This window comes from Euleptes europaea, chromosome 14 (genome assembly GCF_029931775.1).
Source record: "Euleptes europaea isolate rEulEur1 chromosome 14, rEulEur1.hap1, whole genome shotgun sequence".
Taxonomy (NCBI): domain Eukaryota; kingdom Metazoa; phylum Chordata; class Lepidosauria; order Squamata; family Sphaerodactylidae; genus Euleptes; species Euleptes europaea.
The window spans coordinates 33,298,028-33,324,791 of record NC_079325.1 but is presented as its reverse complement, the minus strand read 5'-3'; the positions used below and the strand labels follow the sequence as shown (position 1 = coordinate 33,324,791).

At 48.7% G+C, this 26,764-nt stretch overlaps 1 protein-coding gene across 1 annotated transcript; it reads right to left on the bottom strand.

Annotated features, from left to right (window-relative positions):
• Window positions 1-1,267: 1,267 nt before the first annotated feature.
• Window positions 1,268-26,470, bottom strand: NPC1L1 (NPC1 like intracellular cholesterol transporter 1). Its single transcript, XM_056860099.1, has 19 exons — window positions 26,153-26,470; window positions 20,292-21,826; window positions 18,470-18,570; window positions 16,067-16,239; window positions 15,155-15,283; window positions 13,841-14,023; window positions 13,408-13,522; window positions 12,237-12,364; window positions 11,917-12,051; window positions 11,681-11,770; window positions 10,927-11,117; window positions 8,930-9,057; window positions 8,416-8,533; window positions 7,102-7,157; window positions 6,449-6,599; window positions 4,976-5,207; window positions 2,929-3,042; window positions 2,233-2,395; window positions 1,268-1,524 (listed from the first exon to the last, which is right to left on the bottom strand). The coding sequence occupies exons 1-19, from the start codon at window positions 26,468-26,470 to the stop codon at window positions 1,268-1,270; spliced, it is 4,317 nt and encodes a 1,438-aa protein (XP_056716077.1).
• Window positions 26,471-26,764: the final 294 nt, after the last annotated feature.

Below are 26,764 nucleotides of genomic sequence, written 5' to 3'. Positions count from 1 at the left end.
GTGTTGTGCAGACAGGCCACACAAACACGTATACATTGGAAGTCGTGTCTATGTCCTTCTCCAGGCCTGCCCGATCCTGCTGATGTGTCTGCCTTTCACAGCGGAGGCGTGACATTGCACAATCTTCCCAGAGTCTGTGTCTGGCGCTGAGGTTGTCCTGGGAGCCGACTCCTGCGTGGCTGTTGCCAGCCCCCCTTTCATTTGCACATCCTCCCTCCTGAGTGGATGTACTGTCAGCATAACACCGTGAGCAAGTCTCATGAGGCACACACAGAACATGGGCAGCAATGACTGTGTTTTATGGCTCTCAGGGCACCATGGAGCATCTTGGGACAACAACCACAGCAAACTGCTTCCAAGGAAGCCTTGTTGGGAGTAATCAGGGCTTGCCAACAGGAGGACAGCAATCAAGCCACACAAGGCAAGAAGACAAAGATGCCCGTTCCTGTATTGCCTTTTACATGTTATGGAATCACTGACCATTAACACAATTCGGAGGTTAAGTGGCATGTGACAGTCTGGAACCTCCGATTCAAAGCTTCCCATTGTCCCCAAAGCTCCTGCCCAATACATGACTCACATTATCTCCAGCTTTTGTAATCCAAAATTATAACTCAATCAAAAACTGCCCTTCCTGGTGCATTTAGTCAGTTCTTTAGTTTTCTCTTGATTACTCTCAAGTGTTCCTTTATCCTGTCGTAATCTTTTGATTCCTGAAAAGGACCCGTTTTATGCTATGGGCCAAAGACTGTATAATTAACCTGACTTTAGAGGCATGAGAGAGAGTCTTTATGATCCTGGATACCAGCAGAACTGTAACAGACTCCCAACACACACTCGACCCCTCCTTCCATCTGATTTCTTCGCAGAATAGGACAGGTAATCTTTGCTGTCCCCCTGATCTGTCCCCCCCCCCCGCATTTTCAAAAGCAGTATTTCCCATTTTCAACACCTTTAGCTCAAGATTAACTCCTGCTCCAGATTGGCATAGCTCTGCTGAATATTTGTAAGTTGTTGCTATATTATTTGGGATAAGGAATGTGTTTGTGCCTTGGTTTAGTGCGGTTAGTGTTTGCTTAGGATAAGTGTGTGTGTGTGTGTGTCCCCCACTATTGTACCAAATCCCTCAATAAACTCTATATTCCCTTTTAAATCAGGCCTCTGTCATCCTTTTCTTACTAGACTTGCTGCTCACAGCCACCATTTTAGATAAAAGCACCCGGTTTGCTGTGCTCGGCACAAACACACACTAAGCTAATTCCCCAGATTAATCTGAACATGGGTTCACGTGTTGGTGGGGATGCGGTAACGTGGTGGCAGTCCAAACGCTTCCATTTTTGGTGTTTGGGCCCTTTTCGTCTTCATGGTTTTCCTTGGAATCTGAGCCTTTCCCCAGAGGCTGTCCATATCTGGGACAGACTTTTTCATTTGGGCTCTGTTTTCCTTCAAAAGCAGGGTTGTTCATGGCCAGGCTGTCCTCTGTCTTCTTTTGTGTATGTACCGAAGCTTGTCTGACACTGGGCCCTGGTGATGGAGGAAGGAAAGGGTTAGAGCATGCCAGAGAAGGAGATGTGATACCACTTACCCTGGCCTGAATGAAAGGCTCAGTGCAATGTGATGTCTGTCTCTGGGGCAGCTACTGTCCAGCACTGAGTGGTGAATCTGTGGCGGAAATGCACTCATCTTCCTGGAGGAAATTGGTTTCTGTGTGGCTGGGGCAGAAGCCATCTATACATGATGTCAATTGGCTGTGGGCTCCTTATTCTCTACCCCACACAGCTCAGTTTTCTGTCTTTAAAAATGTGTTTTTAAATACACCTTGGGGGGACATTAAATAGGAAGAATTTGCAAGTGACGCTTTTAAAAAGTTTTAAAGGTCTGAAGTATAGGCAGAACAAATGACTAAAGCAGCACAGCATTTGCTGATGTGCATCTGTAGAAAAGATATTGCAAAGACAGCAGGAAGCCAGGCAATGGTACGTACTGCAGTGGAGAGGGACCTTCAAATGATAGTGGAGAAGGGGGGGGGGCAACCATCCATCCGCATAGCCCAAGCTCTGTAGGAAACAGCCACCCAAAGCAATGCCTTCTGCCCCATTTTGCCACAGGGTCTCATGCTCTGCTTCTCTCAGAACATTCTTCCCCCCACCCCGAATTTTAATTCCATTGCCCACTGCCTTGGCCCAGGAAGGAAAGAGAAACACGGCTGGCTAGGAGAGGTGGTGGGCTTACCAAAATAGCTGAGGATGACAGGCAGGAAGATGAGGCCATGCAACATGCCCAGTATGGTGATGATGAGGTTGAGGCGGAAGAAGAAAAGCTGGATCAGCTGCGCCTTGGCAAAGGCCAGGACCACAATGCCCGGCAGGTTGGTCATTGCTACGCCAGCAAAAACCTGAAGGAACGGGGGGAGAGAAGAGATACGCACAGGTGTGTCACATCAAAAAGGACAGCACTGGATCATGGGGCTTGGATGGGGACCTGTTGTGCTGCTAGGATTGTCCAGGACAGGCCTCAGGAATCTTCCCAAACATGACACTGAACTACATCATGTGGACACAAGCAATTCCAAGGAGTGAAAGCTGAGTAGCTCTTGCATCAGTTCCAAGCTAACTTGGGATGACCCATCTCTTAGAACAGGGCCGGTTTGGTGGGGACCTTGAAGGAGGTTCCCAGCCATGAGACAAGTGAGAGAATGAAGCCAGGTCAGGGACAGGACTTCAGTTCCACTGCAATGGAGAAGGCGTGCTGGGGGAGGCTGTGACAACAGATTGGACAAAGAAACCACCACGTCCAATAGCCATGAGGGTTGATCGGTCTCTCTTCCTGGCCACATCCTTGGGTAGCACCCCAAAACCCTGTATGCTCCAGGAACACCAACACTGCACAACAGACCTTTTCCCACATCAGCCCTTCTACTGTACTCACCGCACTGCCCATGTTAATGGTAGCCTCTTTGGCCCTTTCCAGTTTGGTGGGCCTGGTGCTGATGGCAAAAGAGCGGGTGATATGGGATACAAACTCCACTGAAATGCCCACGGCCTGGGAAGAGAACGGAGCTGTTAGCAAAAAGCCTCAGCAGAATTCTTTCCCTTGAAATGTACACTGTTTGACATGCCAAGAGACTCTTAACACAAGTTCTGCACAATATCTGTAGTTAGCCAGCTTCACTAGAGCTTGACTGTCATTCTCTATGGATGTACCTGCTCCTTACTTTTGCCTTAAGCAGATGGGGAATCAGCTGCATTTTAACAATATATTTGTAAAGGAAGCATTCTCGCCACCAGCAGCTCTGGCACAGCAGAGGAGCCCTTTAGGTTGCTATTATGCCTATGGAAGCAGATCAGTTGCCCAAGGACCAGTGTTGGCAGTGTAGAAGAGCTCTTGGCAGGATGCTTAGACATCTTGCCACAAGGCTTACTTTTCAGCCATTTCTCTAGAATTTTTAAAAAAGAAGCTCAGATCCTGGTTGGTTTTCATCCTTTTTTTTTTTAAACGACACACACCTCTCCTGGCAAACAGGTGGGCTATAAACATTGTAAAATAGAATAATTAAACATGAAAGTTTCTCAATATGGGAAACTCGCTTTTGATTGCACAGTAATTGAGCATTTCTGCCTCCATGCGTCAGACTCCCCTCTGCTCCCTGCTAACATACCTATAAGCTTCATAATATCTCCCCCTTCCAGAATTCTACATAAGAAACAACAATCCCCCAAAATGAAAGTGTTCCAAAATTTGGAAGGCAAATGTGCCTGCACAATTTCCTTCCCTGTATGTGTGAATTTGTTAATGTACGTAAATAAGAGCATTTGTTAGATTTTTATCCTGCCTTTTGTCCACAGAGCTCTGGGTGGGGATACATGTTCCCGCCCCAACTTAATCCTCAGTACAGCCCCGTGAGATAGTTTCAGCTGAAAAATACTGACTAGCCCAAGGTGAGCTTTATAATGAAGTGAGAATTTGAAACGAGGTCCCCCTAGCCCTAGTCACATGAACACATGAAGCTGCCTTATACTGAATCAGACCCTCGGTCCATCAAAGTCAGTATTGTCTACTCAGACCAGCAGCAGCTCTCCAGGGTCTCAGGCAGGGGTCTTTCACATCACCTATTTGCCTAGTCCCTTTAACTGGAGATGCCAGGGATTGAACCTGGGACCTTCTGCATGCCGAGGCTCTACCATTGAGCCACGACCCTTCCCCAGCACTTTTAACTGCTATATCACAGTGATAGGCCTAACTTCAGACTGAATTGTTGCTTGTGAAAGAGAATGTGTGTGTAGAACTAAGCACAAAGGGACCAGCAGGTCACAGGTTTGAATCCTGTTTCAACACCAGGCATTTTGAAGCTCCACGAGCATCCCAGTAGTATGCAGTTGGAAGATACCCGGCAGTGCTACCCTCCTAACCCTAGGCATTCCCAACTCAAGGTGGAGCCTGGAGTTCTCCCAGAATTACAGCTGATCTTCTGACTACAGGGATCAGTTCCCTTGGAAGAAATGGCAGCTTTGGAAGGTGGCATCACATCCATGGCAAAGCTTCCTCCCTAAGCACGTCCTGAAATTTCCAGGAATTTCCCACATTGGAGTTGGTGCCCACCAGCCAGCATGTTGTAGTGGTTAAGAGCAGTGGACTCTGATCTGGAGGACTGGGCTTGATTCCCCACTCCTCCCACATGAGCGGTGGAGGCTAATCTGGTGAAGTGGGTTGGTTTCCTCACTTCTACACATGAAGCCAGCTGGGTGACCTTGGGCTAGTCAAAGCTTTCTTAGAGCTCTCTCAGCTCCACCTACCTCACAAGGTGTCTGTTGTGGGGAGGGGAAGGGAAGGTGATTGTAAGCCGGTTTGATTCTCCCTTAAGTGGTAGAGGAAGTCAGCATATAAAAACCAACTCTTCTTCTTGGCAATCCTACCTAAACCAGAGTCCTGCCCCAGAGCAACGCCCTCAGTTCTTGTAGACCCAGGCATGGCTTACCGTTACCAGATTGATGAGAGAGATGGCATTGTATGGGATCCCCCATAACGTCATGGCTCCCACAGTGTCCACCACAATCATGATGATGGTGAGCAAGTTGATGAAGCCTGAATGCAAGTCCATGCCCAACAGGACACAGCACACTGCAAAGGTGGGCAACAGGCAGAGGGCCAAGTTGACGAAGCCTGCCAAGGCGACGGTCAAGTACTGCTCAAAATACACATAGGTGATCCTGCAGGAAAAGAGGCAAGCATGAGTGCTGGAGCGCAGAAACCAACTTTGCTCCTGCCTTCCAAGGGAAGAAATTTGTTCTCCCCCCATTGCTGGCTTTGCCATGCATGAAAAAGGGATTAGACCAAAATTCTTGGGTGAGGTAAATCCCTCAGTGGCTATTAGTCACAATGACTCAATGGAGCCTCAGTAATCAGAGGCATAGAATCATAAAGTTGGAAGGGAGCACCAGGGTCATCAAGTCCAACTCCCTGCACAATGCAGGAAATTCACAGCTACCTCCCCCCTCACTCCTCTAGTGACCAGAAGATGGCCAAGATGCCCTCCCTCTCATCATCTGCCTAAGGTCACAGAATCAGCATTGCTGACAGATGACCATCTAACCTCTTCTTAAAAACCTCCAGGGAAGGAGCGCTTACCACCTCCTGAGGAAGCCTGTTCCTCTGAGGAACCGCTCTAACTGTTAGAAAATTCTTCCTAATGTCGACGGAAACTCTTTTGATTTAATTTCAACCCGTTGGTTGTGGTCCGACCTTCTTGGGCAACAGAAAACAACTCAGCACCATCCTCTATATGACAGCCCCTCAAGTAATTGAACATGGCTATCATATCCCCTCTCAGTCTTCTCCTCTTCAGGCTAAACATACCCAGCTCCTTCAGCCTTTCCTCATAGGACTTGGTCTCCAGACCCCTCACCATCTTTGTTGCCCTCCTCTGGACACGTTCCATCTTTCTTAAACTGCGGTGCCCAAAACTGAACACAGTACTCTAGGTGAGGTCTAACCAGAGCAGAGTAAAGCGATACTATCACTTTGCGTGATCTGGACACAAAGGCAGTACCCTTCTGTTGCAGAACAACAACAGGGGGCACTCTTGCTTCCATGCCATGCTTTCAGGGGCATATAATTGGCCACTGTATGAAACAGGATGCTGGAACAGATGGACTATTGGTTTGATCCAGCATGGTTGCTTTTATGTTCTTATGACTTATTCATTACCAGTGGAGGGATAATGTCTTTCTTGAATGTGTATGACACTTTTTGTCCTCTGGCTATGGCACACTCAGTCCTTCCCATCTATGGGGTTCTGGGGTTCCCTTCCTGCCATGGGACGGAACAGCCCTGTGGCTCTTTTACAGACACCTCAGTTCCTTATCACAGTTCACTGGCAAGTACCATGGCAACCCCCCCCCCCACACACACACACACAGCTCCTCTTCTATAATGGCTCAGTCTATCTTACGTGTATGGGAAGACTCGGAAATTGGGATCCGTGCCTGGTACTTTCCGCATGCTGGCTGTGATGTTGTCTGACAACTCCCGTGCAGCCTTCAGTGCCGCCGTGTTCTCTTGAGAGTTTTTGATGGGTGTGTGATAGGCCATGAACCGGGAAGCTGTGGAAAGCCGGAGGAGACTCTAATAAAAATGGATACTAGTCATGATGCGTACCTATTCTCTCCAGGATCAGAGGAGCATGACTATTACATTAGGTGTTTTGGAACACAGACAGGACAATGCTGCTGCAGGTCTTGTTTGTGGGTTTCCTAGAGGCACCTGGTTGGCCATAGTGTGAGCAGACTGCTGATACTGATGGACCTTGGTCTGATCCAGCATGGCCTTCCTTATGTTCTTCTCATTGCACTGCCCAAGATCTCAGATGGAGATTCCTACATGAGCCAATGCCAACCATCCAAGTCCCTTCCACATTCAGACTGGAAGAGCAGCTGAAATGAATTTGCCACCCCCAAATTTAGGCTAGCAAAATGACATTGCATCCCATCTGTACCCCCCCCCCCAATAGGATGAGAGATTTAGGGCCCTCCTTAGGGGGCAACCATTCATCCTCACATGGACATGTTTTGCTCCACCAGCTTCAGAGAAAGAGGGGCTACTCACCCAGGATTTCTCCATCTGGTCCCAGCCGTACAGATGTGTCATAGGCACCGCGGCCCCTGCAAAGACAGAAGGGAATGGGGTGAGTGAAGGAGGAGCAGAGAGAAATATGGAACTGCCCTGTCATTGAACAGTGCAGATAAAGAGCGTAGCTAGGATGCTGTCTCCTCTAGAGGAGGACACACCTGGCAAGCAACAGCTGTTCACACCAATAGCCCAATTCTCTGGACTGAATCTTGGTTTCAGAAAAGAAAGGGGCCAAAAGCACACAAGCAGTCCAGCCCATCCAAGCCCAAATCCAGGTCCAGCCAGCCTGGAGCCAAGTGGTTGGTGAGCAGCTGTTCCATGACCACACAATCAAACAAAAGAGGAAAGCCAATACCCAGCACAGAAGGTTGTTGACTTCCATCCATAGAGATGCTGCAGAGGCCTTGCGCATGGCGGGATGAAACAAACTGGAGTGCCTGATATGGCCACATGGTCCCAGCTCTGCTCAGAACTAGAGATAACCCTTGCTGCCACTGTTCAGTAAAATATCATCCTTTGGAGAGATAGTTGCAAGAACACCTGAAGCTGCCTTATACTGAATCAGACCCTTGGTCCATCAAAGGGTTGCCAACCTCCAGGTACTCAAAATGTAACAAAGTGGAAAATAGCATATTACTATACCTTTTGCACTTTGTTACATTTTGCGTGTCTGTGCTAATTTCCAAAACTTCGTGTTACTTGCACAGTGGTGTCTATTTTTCCAGCAACCTCCAGGTACTATCTGGAGATCTCCTGCTATTACAACTGATTTCCGGCCAACAGAGATCCGTTCACCTGGAGAAAATGGCCGCTTTCGCAACTGGACTCTATGGCATTGAAGTCCCTCCCCTCCTCAAACCCCGCCATGTTCAGGCTCCACACCCCAAAACCTCCCGCCGGTGGCCAAGAGGGACCTGGCAATCCTAATCAAAGTCAGTATTGCCTACTCAGACCGGCAGGGGCTCTCCAGGGTCTCAGGCAGGGGTCTTTCACATCACCTATTTGCCTAGTCCCTTTAACTGGCGATGCTGGGGATTGAACCTGGGACCTTCTGCATGCCAAGCAGATGCTCTACAAACTGAGCCACACCATCATACCTTCTAAATGTGAAAATGCGCTTTCTGGGCCATGATAGTTAAATTCTCAGAAAATGTTTGGCCAGGCAAAACGCCAGAGCTCACGGAAGCAGATTTATTCAGGATCATACCAGGCTCTCTTTTCTCAGATGTTCCAGCTATATGTGGGAGTTGTTGTGGGAACTGCTTGCATGGTCCTTTTGGCAGCACTCACCCTTTGGGACAATTGAGGTTAGGGGTGTCATTGAGAAACCATGGCAGGAATTTGTTGAATTGTTCCACATCAGGCCGGAGAGGGTCGTTTGTCAGCTTCATGCACTTAGAGCAGGATGCTGTGAAGGGAAGAGGGGAGGTGTCTCATGAACACATGAACACATAAAGTTGCCTTGTACTGAATCAGACTCTTGGTCCAGCTAAGTCAGTATTGTCTACTCAGACCGGCAGTGGCTCTCCAGGGTCTCAGGAAGGGGTCTTTCACATCACCTACTTGCCTAGTCCCTTTAACTGGAGATGCCGGGGATTGAACCTGGGACCTTCTGCATGCCAAGCCAGATGCTCTACAAACTGAGCCAAAGCCCCTCCCTCATGTCAAGCCCTGGACCCAGGCAGACGCCTGCAGCTCCTTCAGGAGAAGGAACAGCCCTTCTTCCTCTCCCCCACACTATTGCCATCTGTGCTTCAGGTGTCCCCCCACTGCTCCCAGCCCTACTTGCTGCAGAATCACTCACAGACTGTAGAGGAGCAGAACTGGCCCTCCAGCTCTCCAGATGTATGTATGCTGCAACAGCTGGACAAGGGATTCAGCCAGTCTATGAAGTCATCCACCCACGAAGAGGCTGGAATGGCTAGGAAGGACCTGTAAACATAGGGAGGCATAACCATTTGAGCCAAACCAGATGAGAAGTGGGGGGTTCTGGGATTGGAGAGCCCAGTGCTTTCAATTAACAGGCACTTGGGGGCCAATTTGGAACAGGACCACGGTGTGAGGGGAGGGTGGATTTAAGAGTTCCTCCCATCTCATTTCCCCAATCTGAAATGACCCCGTTCTTGACTCTGATACAAGTACCTCTATGTTTATCCCAACAGAGCAAACAGCAGTGCTCTTCCTGGCCGTTCCAAATTGGGAAAAGGAGTGGGGCTAGGGTTGCCAGCTCCAGGTTGGGAAATACCTGGAGATTTTGGGGGTGGAGCCTGAGGAGGGTGGGGTTTGGAGAGGGGAGGGACTTCAATGCCATAAAGTTCAATTGCCAAAGTGGCCATTTTCTCCAGGTGAACTGATCACTGTCGCCTGGAGATCAGTTGTAATAGCAGGAGATCTCCAGCCACCACCTGAAAGTTGGCAACCCTAACCGGGGCACTTAAAAGCCTCCCCTTGTTCCATGAAATTCCATGATTATACCCAATAGTTGCATTTTTAAAAAACATTGGGAGCACCAGAACGTCCAGAATCTCATCTGCTTTGCCTCTCTGGGGCCACTGTTAGATTAACCGGGTTACCAGCTATTAGAAGAGAGACAGGCCCGATAGGAAACCTTGCCCAGAGTTTCCTGTTGCTGGCTTTGACAGTTGCACAGATAGTTTGCCAGCTCCTGGAAGTCAAGAACATTTTTTCACTGTCATACATGCCTTGGTAACCTTTAGGAGTACAACATGCTGGTGAGTAGGGTTGCTGGTGAGTAGGGTTGCCAGGTACTAGCTGGAGATCTCCTGCTATTACTGGTGAGTAGGGTTGCCAGGTACTAGCTGGAGATCTCCTGCTATTACAACTGATCTCCAGCCAATATAGATCAGTTCACCTGGAGAAACTGGCTGCTTTGGCAATTGGACTCTATGGCATTGAAGTCCCTCCCCAAACCCCACCCTCTTCAGGCTCTGCCCCAAAAACCTCCCGCCAGTGGTGAAGAGAGACCTGGCAACCCTACTGGGGTTTTTTTTTTGCTATTTTTAAAAGCTGATCAGCTAACTAGACCAAGATCCACCTTGTCTGCAACCCAAATCTCCTCTTTGAGTCAGCAACTGGTTCCTTTGGGATGGGAAAGATGGGGGAATCCAAATGCCTTCCTCATGCAACCAGTATGCTAAATGTATGTGCTGGAAAAACTTAAAACGAGCCCTGCTGGATCAGACTAAAAGTCCATCTAGTCCAGCATCTTGTTCCACACAGTGGCTGACCAGTTGCCATGGAGAGCCAACAAACAGCATGGATGCCCAGGCCTTCCACTGATGTTGCCTCCTAGCACTGGGTTTCAGAGGTTTACTACCTCTGAAAATGCCTTCCGTGCAGTCAGAACTTTGCACATCAAAAGGCACTGAAAGGCAGAGGGGGTTGTTGCTCACTCTTCTTCTGACTTTGTTTGTGTTTTACGGTAGGATTTTGAATTCTAGATTTTGCTTTGTGAAATCTTGGAATTGCCAATGGATAGAACAACACACAGGTTTTTTAGGTAGTAACACAAACTGGCCCCAGCTTTGCACCTGCTTGTAGCTGGGTATTCTACTCTCATTTGGGATGGGAGAAATGGCTGCAACTGCTTCACCTTCTAAATGAAATGTCATCCATGCATCTGCAGCTGTTGCATTATAATCATCCCTTCCTCACCCCAGTTAAAGATTCCACCCATGCATGAAAAGAAACTCCCTGTTCATTAAAAATACATGTTTGCATTACTATATATGGTGGGCAGGGGACGTTCTTACACATGGGGGTGCGCTCAAGGTGACTTACTCGTTGGGGAACTGTGTGGCATACTGGATCTTCTGGGTCATGGAGTTATTGTCACATCCTGTGCTGGAACAGACACCATTCATTCCATCGTACGAGGAGAAGTTGTAGCCCCCAGTAGTGACAAAATAGGTTGGGGGACCAACCATAAAATACTGGTTCAGGTACTGAAAGTACTGCAACATGTAGGAATCCTGCAGACAAAAGAAACCACAGAACATGGCAGATCATGCTCCAGTCTCCTTGAACAAGTGGCATCTGCCACTCCTTGGCAAGGCAGTTGTTGCCTCCTTGCCAGAGCCAAGTGGCGACATCAGCTTAAAAAATGGGACTGGGGAAGGAAGAGGAAACAAGTCTTAATATGTGAGAGATAATGGTTAGGTCATCCGCTGTGGGGAAAGAGACTATAAGGACTTCTGCAGATTAATGACAAACATTTAACTCCCCAAGGATATACAGAGAGGCTCCATTTAGCCCTCGCTATAACAGATTATGGAGAAATCCTTTAGAGGGGCCGTGGCTCAGTGATAGAGCTTCTGCTTGGCATGCAGAAGGACCCAGGTTCAATCCCTGGCATCTCCAGTTAAAGGGACTAGGCAAGTAGGTGATGTGAAAGACCTCTGCCTGAGAACCTGGAGAGCCGCTGCCAGTCTGAGTAGACAATACTGACTTTGATGGACCAAGGGTCTGATTCAGTATAAGGCAGCTTCATGTGTTCATGTGTTCCCACCCATGAAGCAAGCAGATAGCCTCTCACCTCTGGCACAGACAGCTCCTGATCAAGCCCCACCTGGACATGGACCATTAGGAAGATCCCCGCACAGAACATGAAGATGAAGAGCACCATCTGGACAAGGAGACACCAGCTGTAGTGAAAAAGCTTCCCTTCCTGAGTTGAAGCTGTTTCTCCAACCCACTACTGCTATCCCTGAGTCTACAAGGTTCTGGGCCACGTGATCCCAGGCAACCCACCGTTCTTCTAGCTCTACTCACCACCAGCATCCGGACAACACTGTTGAACAAGACAGGGACATAGAACCACTCTGTGAATGAGCGAAGGATGCTCTTGTGCTTTTCCACCTGCCCTTTCTCCAGGCGAACGCAGCAACACAGGTCAAAACGTGAGGCCTGATGGTAAAGATGGTGTTAGAGGGGATAGGGCAGTGAGCAGGGGTGTGACTTACTCATCTGCAGGCCATTCAGCTTCTGGATTGAGTTAGCCTTGGGGAGCCCCCCTGCTTTGTAAAGTGAAAACACAAGACAATAGCACCCCTCCAACTGATTGTACAGTTCTCCAAGGAGAGCTCCCCAACCTTCTGCCTGCGGGCATCCAGAGACACCAGGGCCACAAAGGTGGTCATCTGAAGCAAGAAGTCAAAGAGGACAGCCACGGCGGAGTTGAGGGCAAAAGTCCTAATTGCCGGCATGTCTGATAAAGCACCTAGAGATAGATGAAACAGCCAGTCAGGCAAGAATTGATAGCTCAGAACACTCGTTTTGCATGCAGAAGGTTCCAGGTTCAATCAGTAGTTGAAGGATCTCAGATAGCGGGTGTTGGGCAAGCCTCTTCTCTGCATCAGACCTTGGAGAACCGCTGTCAGTCAGTGTAGACCAGTGGTATCTAACTTTTCCAAACCCAGAACCCATCTTAATCTCCCAGTAGCAGCATGGGGCCCTGACCTGGATGGCCCAGGCTAGCCTGATCTCGTCAGATCTCAGAAGCTAAGCAGGGTCAGCCCTGGTTAGTATTTGAATGGGAGACCACCAAGGAAGTCCAGGGTTGCTGTGCAGAGGAAGGCACTGGCAAACCACCTCTGTTAGTTTCTTGCCATGAAAACCCCAAAAAGGGGGTTGCCATAAGTCGGCTGCGACTCGAAGGCACTTTACACACACACACACAGCAGCATGGGAGCCACTCAGCTGCAAGTACCTGACAGAAATCCATGTGACATCACAGTCAGGTGAAAGAGGGGAGCTGGAGTGATGTCATTGGTGCCAAGGCCAGGACCATGGGCAAAAAACAAAAACAAAAACCTGGAACTAGAACCACAGGCTGAACACCAGGAGATGTACCATAATGAGGAGCCAAGTGTTGGAGTGTTGGAAAGATCCTCCCTACCACTGAGTGACCTCACTTCACTGTCATGTTGCCCCTCTTAGCATATATGCAAAGAGAAGCCAAAGGCACTGTTTCTTGCTTTCTTCTCGTATGCTCTAAGTGCAGCTTCTTCTAAAAAGCAGCAGGAAAATCGTGGTTCTATAGAGGTTTAAAATGCAGCAGCTGAGGTTCTGTGTCCCACCTAGAGGTCCTGACCCATGGGTAGACCACCACTGGAGAAGAGAAGACTGAGCTAGATGTGCTCTGATGTGGTATAATAGACAGCTTATATACTGTATGCTTATATAATGTTCACCTGAACATTTCTCATTTAGAGTTTAGCAGTCCATCTGGTGAGGTGGCAGAGGAAGAAATAAGCCACTCACCCAAGAAGAAGCAGATGGCTTCAGAAAGACTGCAGAGGAACATGCTGGGACCCACATTCCCCAACACTCGTCCAATGTGCTGCTCCCTGCTCTCTCCTGGCTGCTGCTCCGATTGCTGCAAAGATAGGCAAAGAGCTTCAAAGGAGGACCCTACTACTAAGTACACCCAACAGGTCTTCCTCCTTTATTCCCAAATGGGATATGCCTAGCCAGCCCTCTTGAAGTACAGAAGCACCCCCAAGTTGGTATCAACCGAGTTTGAAACCCTGGCTACTCCAGGAAAATAGTATGGTAAGAACATGCCCTCTGCTCACAGTTATTGCAGTGGAACTGGAACGGCTCACAGTTATCCCTCCGTTTCCCACACCTCTAAAAAAAAGCTACCTAGGGACCCAAGTGTCTGCGTCCCTGATCTCATGGACATGTTTCATACCTGGTACTCCAACACAAAGATGAAGATGTTATCAGCACCAACGGCCAGGACCAGAAAGGGAACAACCTCAACAATGATGAGGGAGGAGGGCAATCCTATGTAAGAGTAAAACCCCAAAGAGGACATCACGGCCCCCAGCACCACCAGGATCCCGCCGAGGCCTAGTGTCATCTTGGAGTCTACCTGAAAGAAAGAGTAACATGATAAGGACAACAGCTACAGCGGGGGGGGGGGGGGGGAAGCAATGTGAAAGAGAAGGATGGTGAGTGGCCAGTTTCTAGGGGATGTTAGGGTGATTGTACAGTGAAGAAGGGTGGGGTCTCTCTCCTTTAACCCGGTGCTGGGATGTGCTGTCCCATGAAGGCTAGTCCTGACTCCTGCATTCCCATGATTTGGAAGGGTGCAAAGACTAAAAGCCTATGGTTGTGAACTGTGGAACAGAAAACATTTTAGGAGCATGTATCTAGTCCTCAAGATTATGGAAACAATCTCCCACCCCACCCCCAGCCAAAAAAAAGCATTTGGGCAATTTCTGCCAATGGCTAAAGAGAGAGCAAATCTGCTAAGAACCATCACAAATCCCACAGGCAAAGATTGCTTCTAGGTCCTCACTGCTCATATCCAACCAAACCATCATATGAAAGCCAATTGTGTGACTTCCCCAGTACTGTGAACCCTTGGGGAGATCCAGGCTCCTTAATTTTGTCTCCTTGATCATCTCCATCGTGGAAGCTCTGACAAAGGGGAAGCATCTATGCGGAACACAGTCCTAGGCCCATTAATGTTCTGTAACTCCCAAAGATTCTGTCCCACAAGACTTGACAAAACAAGAGTGAAAAACCGCAGTTCCCATAAAAGATTCATCGATGTGGATATGCCTGTTTTGTACATTAAGTCCTGTTCATGGAATAGAGCGCAGGAGATGGGGGATGTTATTCCCAGCATTCTGAATCTGTCAACATTGGAGTTTTGATACCCTTATTAGGGGCAATTAAAATTATGTTTGCTGGCCAAACCAAGTCCATCTCTTCCTAACGGAAGTTCAGGCATCCTGCATGACCTTCTTGCACTGTGCCTTTTGCTGGTGTGTGCCACGCTGCTTTCTCTGCTTCTGTTTTAGAAGCAATTTATTTGGGGGGTGAAGAAGGGTGTCTTTTTGTACTATTTGTGCATTCCGCTCTGTTGAAAAACATTCCCGCCAAGTGTTGACAGCTATAGAAGGCAAGCTAAAATGACATCCACACAGACACGTTTCCCCAACCTGGGCTGCCTGACTCCTCGCCCCCTTGCCCATGCACAAGCGGCCTTTCGTACCAGGAGACGTCTGCAGCTGGAGTACTCGCCCAAGGCCAGTGTGATGTACACAAAGATCACCAAGTAACTGATAGCAAAGATAGGAAGGTCTTCCCAGGTGGTGCGGTTAATTTCATCCTCCAGGGAGCGCTGAAGTGTGTGGGGAAAGACAGCAGCTGGTTAGAATGCACCGATCGGATCAGAGGTAAAAGAAGAAGAGCTGGTTTTATATGCCGACTTTCTCTGCCACTTAAGGGAGAATCAAACTGGCTTACAATCACCTTCCCGTCCCCCCCCCCCACAACAGACACCCTGTGAGGTAGGTGAGGCTGAGAGAGCGTGACTAGCCCAAGGTCACCCAGCTGGCTTCGTGTGTAGGAGTGAGGAAACCAATCCGGTTCACCAGATTAGCCTCCGCCACTCATGTGGAAAAGTGGGGAATCAAACCCGGTTGTCCAGATCAGAGTCCACCGCTCCAAACCACCTCTCTTATCCACTACACCACGCTGGTCAAGGGACAATGACAGCTCAGCCGAGCCTTTCCCTTACAGGAAAACCCACTCAGCTCCTAAGCAAAGCAAGGAGAAAAATGGTTCCTATAAGCAGGAACAGGATGCTTGGGAGCAGTTATGTCAACCACCTGAGCGATTTCCTAATTCCATCCACCAGCTAAGGTATTGGCTTAGCCCCAGCCCCAGCCATGGCTGTCAGAAATTCTGTGATGGCCAGCTGGATCTATTAGACTCCAGGATGTACCGACCTATTTGGCCTCCCACTCCCACAAAAGTTTCAAATTCCCTTCAGTCAAAATCTCGCCAGGCTTTTGCATCCGTCGTCAAGGAAGGTAGTTTGTGCTCCCTGCCACCTAGGGCAAGGTTGGCCCACTCATCTGCGTATGACTACGATCAAACCCCTTGATGGCTAGAGGTTTACCTCAGCCATGTAGGCAACAGTATAGTTGTCAGCGTTTTTCTGCTGGAATTCCTGTACAATCTCCAGGAATCGTTTCTCCCACAACATCACCATGTCGAAACGGGGGTCGCTGCTGTTGTAGTTGTTCATGGAAATGGTAAGGATGAGTGCCTGAGCCTCAGGGTATTCCTCTCCTATGGAGCAGATAGAAAGGGCATCAAGAAGCAGGTGGACACAGAACCCCAGGCAAGCCAGACAGCCCCACTCCCTCATATACGTCCCCCTCCATGATTCCTAGGGTTGCCAACCTCCAGGTAGTAGCTGGAGATCTCCTGCTATTACAACTGATCTCCAGCTGATAGAGATCAGTTCCCCTGGAGAAAAAGGCTGCTTTGGCATTGAAGTCCCTCCTGTCCCCAAACTCCACCCTCCTCAGGCTCTGCCCCCAAAAACATCCCACCAGTGGCAAAGAGGGACCTGGCAACCCTAATGATACCCCCTCTCATACTTCACTTCCACACACACACAGTTTCCAGCTGTAAGCCAGGATATAGTGTGTGGGTGGGGGAACCATACCAGAGGTGCTTAGGCCTATACCTCCCTTATCTGACCAAATGTGCCTTGACTCATGAAAGCTCATACCCTTGAAAATGTTGTTGTTTTTACTACTGGACTTGAATTTTGTTCTGCTATGGTAGATTAACATGGCTACCCACCTGAAACTAGGCATGTGAAACTTTCCTCTCCCTTGGAGATGTTATAGAAACAATTGCTGTGTCCAGGCCACGGATAATGTCTATGCTCAACGGAGTAGGATAGTATTTCAGAGCCTGAGGCGTGTGGTGTATTTTTATTTGTGTCTCCTGAGCTCACCTGAGCTCACCTGCCCAGAAATCATCTCAAGCGATTAGCCCTGAAGATAAGACACCAGGCAACTGGCCAAGAAAATCCCTCTGCCATCCATAAAGCTCACCACAATGCAGAGAAGCCCTCGGTGCCATAAATGATGAACTCAGGAATGATCAGAGTCCACTTGGATGGAAGTGGCTAGGCTTAATGGGGGTCAGGAATTCCCTCTATGGAGCTGACTGTAAATAGGAGGGATTGAAATGGTCATGGACATCATCTCAATGACTGATACCTCAGGGAGGCCTGGATTTTTCCAGTTGATGGGCTGGGCTATGTTCTAAGAATCCGCAGCTTTGTCCCCCTCTGACCAAGCGAATCACTCGTACCTCTCCAAGCTTTCTTTTGCCAGGAAAATGTGGACTGTGGGGACTTTCCTACCCTGCTGTCTAGCCTTGCATCTATGCACTAGTTGTTTCACATGTGCTGTCTTGACTGTCCAAATGCCTTGGGGCAAGGGTTGGACTTGTGTATATGAAGGTCTCTGCACACTACTCAGGGCTGCAATGGTCTTTCAGCTTACTGAGAAAGATCCCAGTGGATCCTGGAGGCCTCCTGGCTTAGCAAATCACCCTTGAGATGCTGGCACTGGCAGCACATAGGCCACTTGGCTTGAACCCAGCCAGAAGCAAAAGGCACACCTATGCCCGTTGTCATCACTACTGGCTGGTCTGAATTGAGTGGCTCTGGTGGTGGAGTTAGCATCACAGGGACGACTCAGCCAGTCTTGTTCCTGGGCTGTTTTAATGTCCCAATCTTCCCTTGCAATATAGCAGCGCGATGGAGCCTTTCTGGCCTTTCCCTTCATAGGCCAGGAAACTTCATGGGTGTAGATAGGGTTGCCAGGTCACTCTTTGCCAATGGCAGGATGTTTCTGGGGCAGAGCCTGAGGAGGGTGGGGTTTGGGGAGGGGAGGGACTTCAATGCCATAGAGTCCAATTGCCAAAGTGGCCATTTTCTCCAGGTGAACTGATCTCTATCGGCTGGAGATCAGTTGTAATAACAGGAGATCTCCAGCTAGTACCTGGAGGTTGGCAACCCTAGGTGTAGAGCATAATGTGATGTACAAAATCAGCAGTTCCCTTATGGCGCTGCAGAAACCACATCTCTTGCTTAGATGACACTGAATCTAAATTCCAAGTAACAGCTGAGAACTTGGGAGAAGGAAGGGTCTCTAATAAAATGGATCACATTACATTTTTTTAACAGTTAGAGGCTTCCTTGGGAGGTGGTAAGCTCTCCTTCCCTGGAGGTTTTTAAGAAGAGGCTAGATGGCCATCTGTCAGCAATGCTGATTCTGTGACCTTAGGCAGATCATGAGAGGGAGGGCACCGTGGCCATCTTCTGGCATGAAGTATGGGTCACTGGGGGTATGGGTGGGAGGTAGTTCGGAATTCCCTGCATTGTGCAGGGGGTTGTACTAGATGACCCTGGTGGTCCCTTCCAACTCTATGATTCTACTTCTGTGGACATTCATTTGCAACCCATGATCTCTTTGTACAAAGTCATATCTCCTACCTGGGTAACCCCCTACTGCCAGGAATGGAAACACAGGAGCTCCATAGTCTGCCATACAGCTCAGCTTCAGTTCTGTGATGTCTTGGAAGGAGAGTGGTGAGCTAAGAGAACAAAACAGTGCCATAAATAGAAAAACAGAGGGGGAAGCCCCTCCGCCATTATTGCATTAAGGGAGGGAGATACCTCCAACATTCTAGGTCTCCATTAGAACAAAAGTGACCTTCTGGATGGTCCCTGAACTATTCAATGATGGGCTGGAAATGAAGTAGCAGAAACAAGGAATAGGGACCCTTCCTTAGCATTAGGAATCGAGCCTAGGCGGGAAGTAGAGTTGCCAACTCTAGGTAAGAACATTCCTGGAGATTTGTGGACAGAGTCCGGGGAGGGTGGAATTTGAGAAGGGAGCTCAGCAGGAATGTGATGCCATAGAGAGTCTGCCCTCCGAAGCTGCCATTTTCTCCAGGGGAACTAATCTCTAGTCTGGAAATTAGCTGTGAATTCCAGGAGTGCTTCAGCTACCACTTGGAGGTTGGCAACTCTAGAGAGAGACGGGTATGCATGATGGAGATCAGTGGGGTTGGGAAGCTTGTCATGAATCTGGGTCCCTGTGCTGAAAACTCTGGCTTGGGAAATTCCAGGAGATTTGGAGGCAAAGCCTGGGGAGGGGAGAGAGCTCAGCGGGAATGGGATTCCATAGAGCCTACCCTCTGAAGCTTCTGCTTTCTCCTCTCCTTCCTGAATAATCTAGCCCTAGCTCACTCCCTTTAGTTTGCTTCTTTTCCTGTCACACACACATTCAATCCCCCTTTCCCCCATACAGGTTCTTTCTCTCACTATCTCCTCAAGCAAGACATTTTATCTCCCAGTTCTCTGCAATCACTCTTCCTCAGGGGCACTATACACGTAGGCAGGTGGGTTCCACTGAAACTAATTGTGAGTAGAATAAATGTACTCAGAAAATGTGTAGCTGCCATTGAGATGTAAACATTGCTTTTAGGCACTGCAGAAAAAGAAATGATAATTGTATATAAGAGAACTACTGTGATTCTTATCTCTTTCTCTTTTCCTTCATTTTTGCCCTTTCAGGTCGTTAGTAAAGTCAGAGGGTTTAACTAGATGACCTTGGAGGTCCCTTCCAACTCGATGATTCAGTGAAAGTCAACCTGATTACTTGGAAGGTTTCTCTCTTATTTCACAAAAATATTACACCAGTCACACACACTTGTACATATACAGACTTAAAAGATCCCTAAGACAGCATTGGGGAAGGCTAGGTGCTAGAGACCTGCACATGTCTCTAGGGTTGCCAGATCCCTCTTCTCCACTGGCGGGAGGTTTTTGAGGCAGAGCCTGAGGAGGGTGGGGTTTGGGGAGGGGAGGGACTTCAATGCCATAGAGTCCAATGGACAAAGCGGCCATTTTCTTCAGGCTAACTGATCTCTTTCAACTGGAGATCAGTTGTAATAGCAGGAGATCTCCAGCTAGTACCTGGAGGTTGGCAACCCTACTTGACACCCAAAGATCTGCCTCAATATAAGGCAGCTACACGTGTGTGTTGGTGTAGCACACAAGCTGGGTAGGCCAAAGAACATAAATGAGGACATAAAGCTGCTTTACAGGAAAGAAACCATCTGCCCGGAATTGCTTGCCAAACGTACATGAGGGTGGGGATTTGTTCCAGGCTCCTCATGTGGGAATCAGCCAGACCCGAACCCAAACGATTCCAACCAGTATCCCCACTGGGACATATTTAGCCACCTCACCTAACATCCAGCCCCCCTCCCTGCCTGCAGTCTACATTGAACCATAAACGGTCACTTACTTTGTACAGTAGAGGAAGTGATCTCTCCAGTCCACAGTACCTGTCTCTCCTATTTTCATTGTCTGGTTAGCTGTCATGTGGAGGCGAGTGAGGTTGTTCTGGAAATACTGCAACAGGCTGTTGACACAGCAGTCAGAGAGGCTGGGGTTGTCGGGGTTCAGGGGTGCATAGCAGACATCTTGGAGAGAAATATTCCTGCCCTGCTTTTCGTACCAGACCGTAATGTTTTGCAGCTCTGACTGCAGTGTCAGCAGATCCTCCAGCACATCCATGGACAAAATCCCATTAAAGTCCGTCTTGCCCAGGATGAGAGAATCATAGGTGTAGCTGGGACGGCCCTTGGCTGTCAGGATTACCTGGTTGGTCCTGAAGAAAGGCCCAAAGTTCTGATCATAGAAGTCCTTCTCCTGCCGGGCCCGGCTGTCAGGGGAGGACCACAACTCTACAGGATCTGTAGTAAGTTGGATAAAGACTATTCCACTGGAGAGTGCCACCACCGCCGCCGTTGAAATGACAATAACTGTGACAGGGTAAGAGGCCATCAGCCTGCCCCAACTACTGAAAGTTCTGGTCAGGAAGTTGTGGATCACCTGGCTGAGCTTCTCTGAACAGGTCAACCTGGTCCTTACCATCACGAGGCTCTGAGCTTTGGGTTTCTTAGCTGAGAAGCAACGTCGCCACACCAGGAAGGACATAAAAAGCACTGTGAGAAGGCAGAAGAGAAGCAAGCACAAAAACAAGACCCCGTTTATTTCCCCCACTTTAAAGGGTGGAAGTGCCGGAGTAGGCGGTGGGATGTGAGGGCAAGAATCAGGGCAGTCTGGGCAGGAGCATCTCTCGCCGGTCCCTCTCACAGGTTCGCTGCACTTCCAAGTGGTCTGGTCGAATGGCACAATGCCATCCCCGACGATGGAGTGATTTGGCATCAGCTTGAAGACGATGTCTAAAGGAGCCAACCCGTTGCTCGAGTCCCCCTGGAAATCCAGCCACCGCTGAGTGTTGCACAAAGTGGCCCCATAATTGCCACACATGGCACCTATCGCGTAGCCACCAGTGGCTGGCACACGGACACCCTTGCAAGAGTGGAAGGTCCGGTCAGCGAAACCCTGATTGTAGTAGCACTGGTACTCCAAGACACCCTGCTTTTGTACACCGTTGATGGTGGTGTTGAAGACACGAGTGACGTTGATGAAATGGCTTTGATTTGGGCTGCAGGTGCTCTGGCAGTGGATGTTGATAAAGTTCTCCACACACGACGGGCATCGAGACAGAATCCCTTGGGTCATGGCAAGGCTGAATTTCATCGACTCCAGCTGTTTCTCGGAGCAACAGGCAAAGGTGGTATCATTCCCTGTGTATAGCATTGGGCAGGTCGACTTCAGGAGATCGAGGTGTCTGCCAGAAAGCAGCTGGGCTCTTGTGTTGGAGACACAAGGCACAATGTGAGGGAAGATGCCAGTAATTTCGGGGTTCCTGCCACATGTGTCGTAGAAGGCACAGAATCCGGCACTGTGGGTATGTGTAGGAGCAGCAGTCTTGGTTCCACAGGGCCCAGAAAGAGGAAATACAGCAAGTCAGCAGCAAGTGGGGTGAGGATTAGGGTTAGAGTTAGCATGTGGATAAAATTTAGGATGGGGCCGAGAAGCCCAAACTTTGCACTCAGAATAAGTGATGCTAATTCAGCTAGAGCTCAAACACACTTTCATACTGCATAATTTATTAAATATATTCTGGTTCCCCCCACCAATAACTGGAAGTGCTTGGGGAGACTGAAAAGATATGGAAACTGGGATTGGTCGGTTTAGGTGCTGTACAGACCATCATTTCCATATTGCCAGAGTACTGGGAGAGACTAAGAATGCAGTCCTGAGCACACTTACTAATAGGGTTGCTGGCTCCCGGTTGGGAAGTACCTGGAGATTTTTGGGGTGGAGCCTGAGGAAGGTGGGGTTTGGGGAGTCCAATTGCCAAAGTGGCCATTTTCTCCAAGTGAACTGATCTCTATTGGCTGGAGATCAGTTGTAATAGCAGGAGATCTCCAGCTAGTACCTGGAGGTTGGCAACCCTACTTGAACACACATGAACGCAGGAAGCTGCTTTATACTGAGTCAGACCCTTGGTCCATCAAAGTCAGTATTGACTACTCAGACCGGCAGCAGCTCTCCAGGGTCTCAGGCAGAGGTCTTTCACATCACCTACTTGCCTGGTTCCTTTAACTGGAGATGCCGGGGATTGAACCTGGGACCTTCTGCATGCCAAGCAGATGCTCTACCACTGAGCCACAGCCCCTGCCTTACTCCAACTTACCAAGGAGTAAGTTCCATTGAGTTAAATGGGTCTTACTTCTGAGTACACATACTTAGGATAACACTTCAAGGAACTATGCAGGGGTCTCAATAAGTTGCCATCTCATTTCGCTGACCTTCTGGCTTCTGAAACGTTGTCAGGCTGCACAGATCACCAAATGTATCTGTTGTTCAGCCACGATGGCTGAAATTGGTAAAGGATGCAAAGGGACCAGTTCAGATACCTGGTACCCCAGATGTCAGAATGCCAAGCTCAAGTGACTTCCTCTGGGTGGGCTGCCATACCCAGGCATCACGCTCTCTGCTTTACCAGCATCGAATGTGTTTTAGCAGAGTGCTGGAGGCCGGCGGCGGGGTGATTCTTTTGTATCAAACATGACATGCAAAACAAAAGCAGCCATGTGCTGTTGTTGCTAAGAAGCTGCTCGTACTCAGAGCTGGCATGTTACTGGGCTTGCCTAAGAACATACAGTCCTACAAGTCCAATAGCACTCATGGCTCACTGCCATGACTTTTGAAGTTTGAAGGATCATCTGTAGAATGCTGCCCAAGCGGGGGAAATAAGCTTAGGACGCTGAAACTCAAATGAGTCTTTGCAGCTTTATCTTGAGCCCCACACCACCAACCCTGCAATTAAGCTACCCTGCAAACCAGCTACAACACACCAGTTGTAGCTGGTTGTATGCACAAATGTGTTAACTCTTCTTGACCAGGAGCGTAGGCGGCATGGTATATAGGGTTGCCAGCCCCAGGCTGGGAAATACCTGGAGATTTTTGGGGCAGAGCCTGAGTGGGGAGGGACTTCAATGCCATAGAGTCCAATTGCCAAAGCGGCCATTTTCTCCAGGTGAACTGATTTCTATCAGCTGGAGATCAGTTGTAATAGCGGGAGATCTCCAGCTAGTGCCTGGAGGTTGTGACAAAACAAGGTTAGCCTGCTGTGCCAGATAGTCAAAACAAAGAAACAGCAGAATGCCAAATAGTTATGCAATAAACAATTTACCAATGTGCAAAATGTACTATACAATCCAACAACAAAAGTACAATAACATATAATACAATAAGTGAACAATGAAGGAATGAACAAAAGTCCAAATGGGGAATGTCCAAATCTATACCCACAAGAGCCAAAGAGCACGGAGTCAAAGTAGTGAATGCTCCATCCTATGTGAGTATTAGTAGCTCATGATTTGCATGGAACAACAGCGTGATTCTTATAGATCAGCATGTGTGTTTCCTGCAGATCAATATATCCAGATCATCATATCAACAGGGATCCGGTATTCACCTGTTGCGATATTTAGGAATTCTTCCTCAGGAACAACACGGACTGCTAAGTACGGTAGCCTGTTCTCATGTTTTGTTGTTGGATTGTATAGTACATTTTGCACATTGGTAAATCGTTTATTGCATAACTATTTGGCATTCTGCTATTTCTTTGTTTTGAGTGCCTGGAGATTGGCAACCGTAATGGTAGCCTGATCTTGGAAGCTAAGCAGGGTCAGTACTTGGATGGGAGGCCACCACAGAAGGCTCTGCAGAGGAAGGCCATGGCAAACCACCTCTGCTGCTCACTTGCCTTGAAAGCCCCTTGCTGGGGTCGCCGTAAGTCGGTTGCAACTTATGTACGTAGTCTTCTCGACCATCGTTCTATTACAGTATCAAAGGGAAAGAGGAGGAGACTAATGGTGTAATTAATAAGAATCCATTTCCTCATTAATCAGATTATAGAAATCCAAGTCCCCTGCCTTCCTGAATCAGGTGGCAGCAAGGAAATCCTTCCCTGTCTGGAATTTAAACAAGAAGGGGAGCTTACAGATCTGCTTTGGCTGATTTACTGTAATGCCTGCTACTGTATGACTCAGGAAAGCAGGGTGAGTGGAGCACCTGCGAGGGGAAGTCTTCCAAGGACAAATTCACACATTACAAAGTATTTGTGCGCCCACCACATTGTCTATCAGACATTCTCTGGGAGTTCCATGCTCAACACTTAATTCCCAGGTGCACGTGAGCCTGATTCAGATGGGAACTCTAGCATATGGGGACAGAGAGGGGTCTTAAGACTTTCGCCTGTCCGGTTTTCATGACCTGAAATGGCCCTGTAGAGCTGCCTTTTGCCCATTGGGAAAACTTGTGTGTACTGATTACCCAGATTTCCCCATTAGAGCGGTTTCAGGTTGGGTAAATGGACTTGGGGGGAAAGTAGGGCTGCCAACCTCAAGGTAGTGCCTGGAGATCTCACCAAATTACAATTGATCTCCAGACTAGAGATCAGATCTCCTGGAGAAAATGGCTGCTTTGAAGGGTGGACTCTATAGCATTATACCGTGCTGAAGTTAACTGCTATAATCCTTATCTTAAAGAAATCTTGCTTACATTTCTATCAATCTGTGTCTCCTTGGCCATTGTCTTTGATTAGCCATAAAGGAGAAGTTTTCCAGTTCTGCACCAATAATTTTCTCTTCCATGATCTTCATCCGAACACCCTGAAATGCTGCCTTAAGTACATCTCTGGTTTTACTACAATTTGTCTTCCTTTGTGGGGCTCTGAATGGTGGCAAATGGGAGCAAACCTTGGACATATTTGTTGGTCCCCCAATGCTGCAGAGGAAACAGTCCTCTGTAGTTCTCTGTGTAGTCCTCTGTGTTCATGTGGCAGGGAAAATATGCCCAGCCCTCATGCAGGGCAGCCTGGTAGCCCAGGAGGCTCTGCCTGCTGCTCAGTGTTTTGAACACTCCATGAAACCATGAAGCCAGCATGGTGGTCAGACTATTAGAATCTGGGAAACCCAGGTTTAAATCCCCACTGTGCCATGGAAGTTTGCTGGGTGATCTTGGGCCAGTCACACACTCAGCCTAACCTACCTCGCAGGAATGTTTGAAGGAGGGGAGAATAATATTGTAAGCCGCTTTGGGTCACCATTGGAGAGAAAAGTGGGGTATAAATTAATCAATCTGCCATTCATTATTGTTGATGCTCCTTGGCCCTTATCCCTCTCACTGATAGCACAGTTGGGATCTCCCTGCAGAAACTCCCTCTCTGTCATACCAAGGCTAATTTGTCTTCCTCGTTTCCCCAAATTAACTTCTCTCTAGTACTGCACTTACAATGACTAATGATGAGACTAATCCAAAGGTTCACCATTACACAGCTCTCTTCACATACCAGCAAAAAGCCACACATGCTGACTGGGGGAGTATTACCACGAAGGGACTATTTGAGAGAGCGCAACTTGTAGATCATACACTGGCCACACAGGGCAGAGACTGCTCCTGCCAACTCATATGTCTACAGGCCCAGAAGCACAGCTTTGATCGATGCCTGCCAATATTGGGTCTTGCCAAAAATAACTCCCCCCCCAACCCCCAAAGACTCAAGTTGGCCAGGATTGATCATCTGTTTCCAAAGCCTTATAAAAGGAGAGGCAGCTCATGGAAGGAAGTTCAGCCCCCTCTCACACGCCACGGATAAATTTTCAAAGAAAGAACTCCCTGCCCCATTTGAAGCCCCATTCAATCCAGCAAACCCACCGCTGGCTCCCTGGCCTCACTTACCAGGCTTGACCCCACCCTGCTCAGCAACAGGGGAACCAAGAAGGCGCTCAGCATCTTGGAAGCAGTTCCTGGACTGCAGGCAGGCAGGTTCTCCGAGAAGGGCAAGCCCCGCAGTGGCTGGGGCAGAGGAGCATGTCCTCCTTTGCCCTGGCTTCCAGTTATTAGCAGCCCTGGTCTGACAACTTGGAAACCAATCAGGCTGTGACGGGACTGTAAAATCCCCGTTATCATTAACCCAGCGAGGGAGTCAGGGTTCCCGCTGCTCTGCCGGAGTAGCTTCCACTTGCGAACCTCTGGCCCCGGGCTCCTCCTTTCCATCCCTGATAAAGAATTCTGCATCCCTGTTGCAGGCCGCCTGTGCTCCTAGGCACTAGTTGAGGGTCCTGGCATGAGGGTACAGCAGAATTGCATGCTTTCAAGCTGCTGTGTTTACCTTGCCAAGGCCCACCCACTGTGCATCATCGGCTGCCCCAACCCCCATAAGAACATAAGAAAGGCCGTGCTGGATCAGACCAAGGTCCATCAAGTCCAGCAGTCTGTTTACACAGTGGCCAACTAGGAGCCTCTAGGAAGCCCACAAACACGATTATTGCAGCAGCATCCTGCCTGTAT

Excerpts from the sequence above, each read along its gene's own strand:
- NPC1L1 (XM_056860099.1), bottom strand. The coding sequence starts at position 26,470 with ATGGAAAGGAGGAGCCCGGGGCCAGAGGTTCGCAAGTGGAAGCTACTC. Across the intron at positions 12,365-13,407 it reads AGCCATCTGCTTCTTCTTGG|GTGCTTTATCAGACATGCCG; the intron begins GTGAGTGGCTTA and ends ATCTATCTCTAG. Across the intron at positions 12,052-12,236 it reads TGGATGCCCGCAGGCAGAAG|GCCTCACGTTTTGACCTGTG; the intron begins GTTGGGGAGCTC and ends CTTTACCATCAG.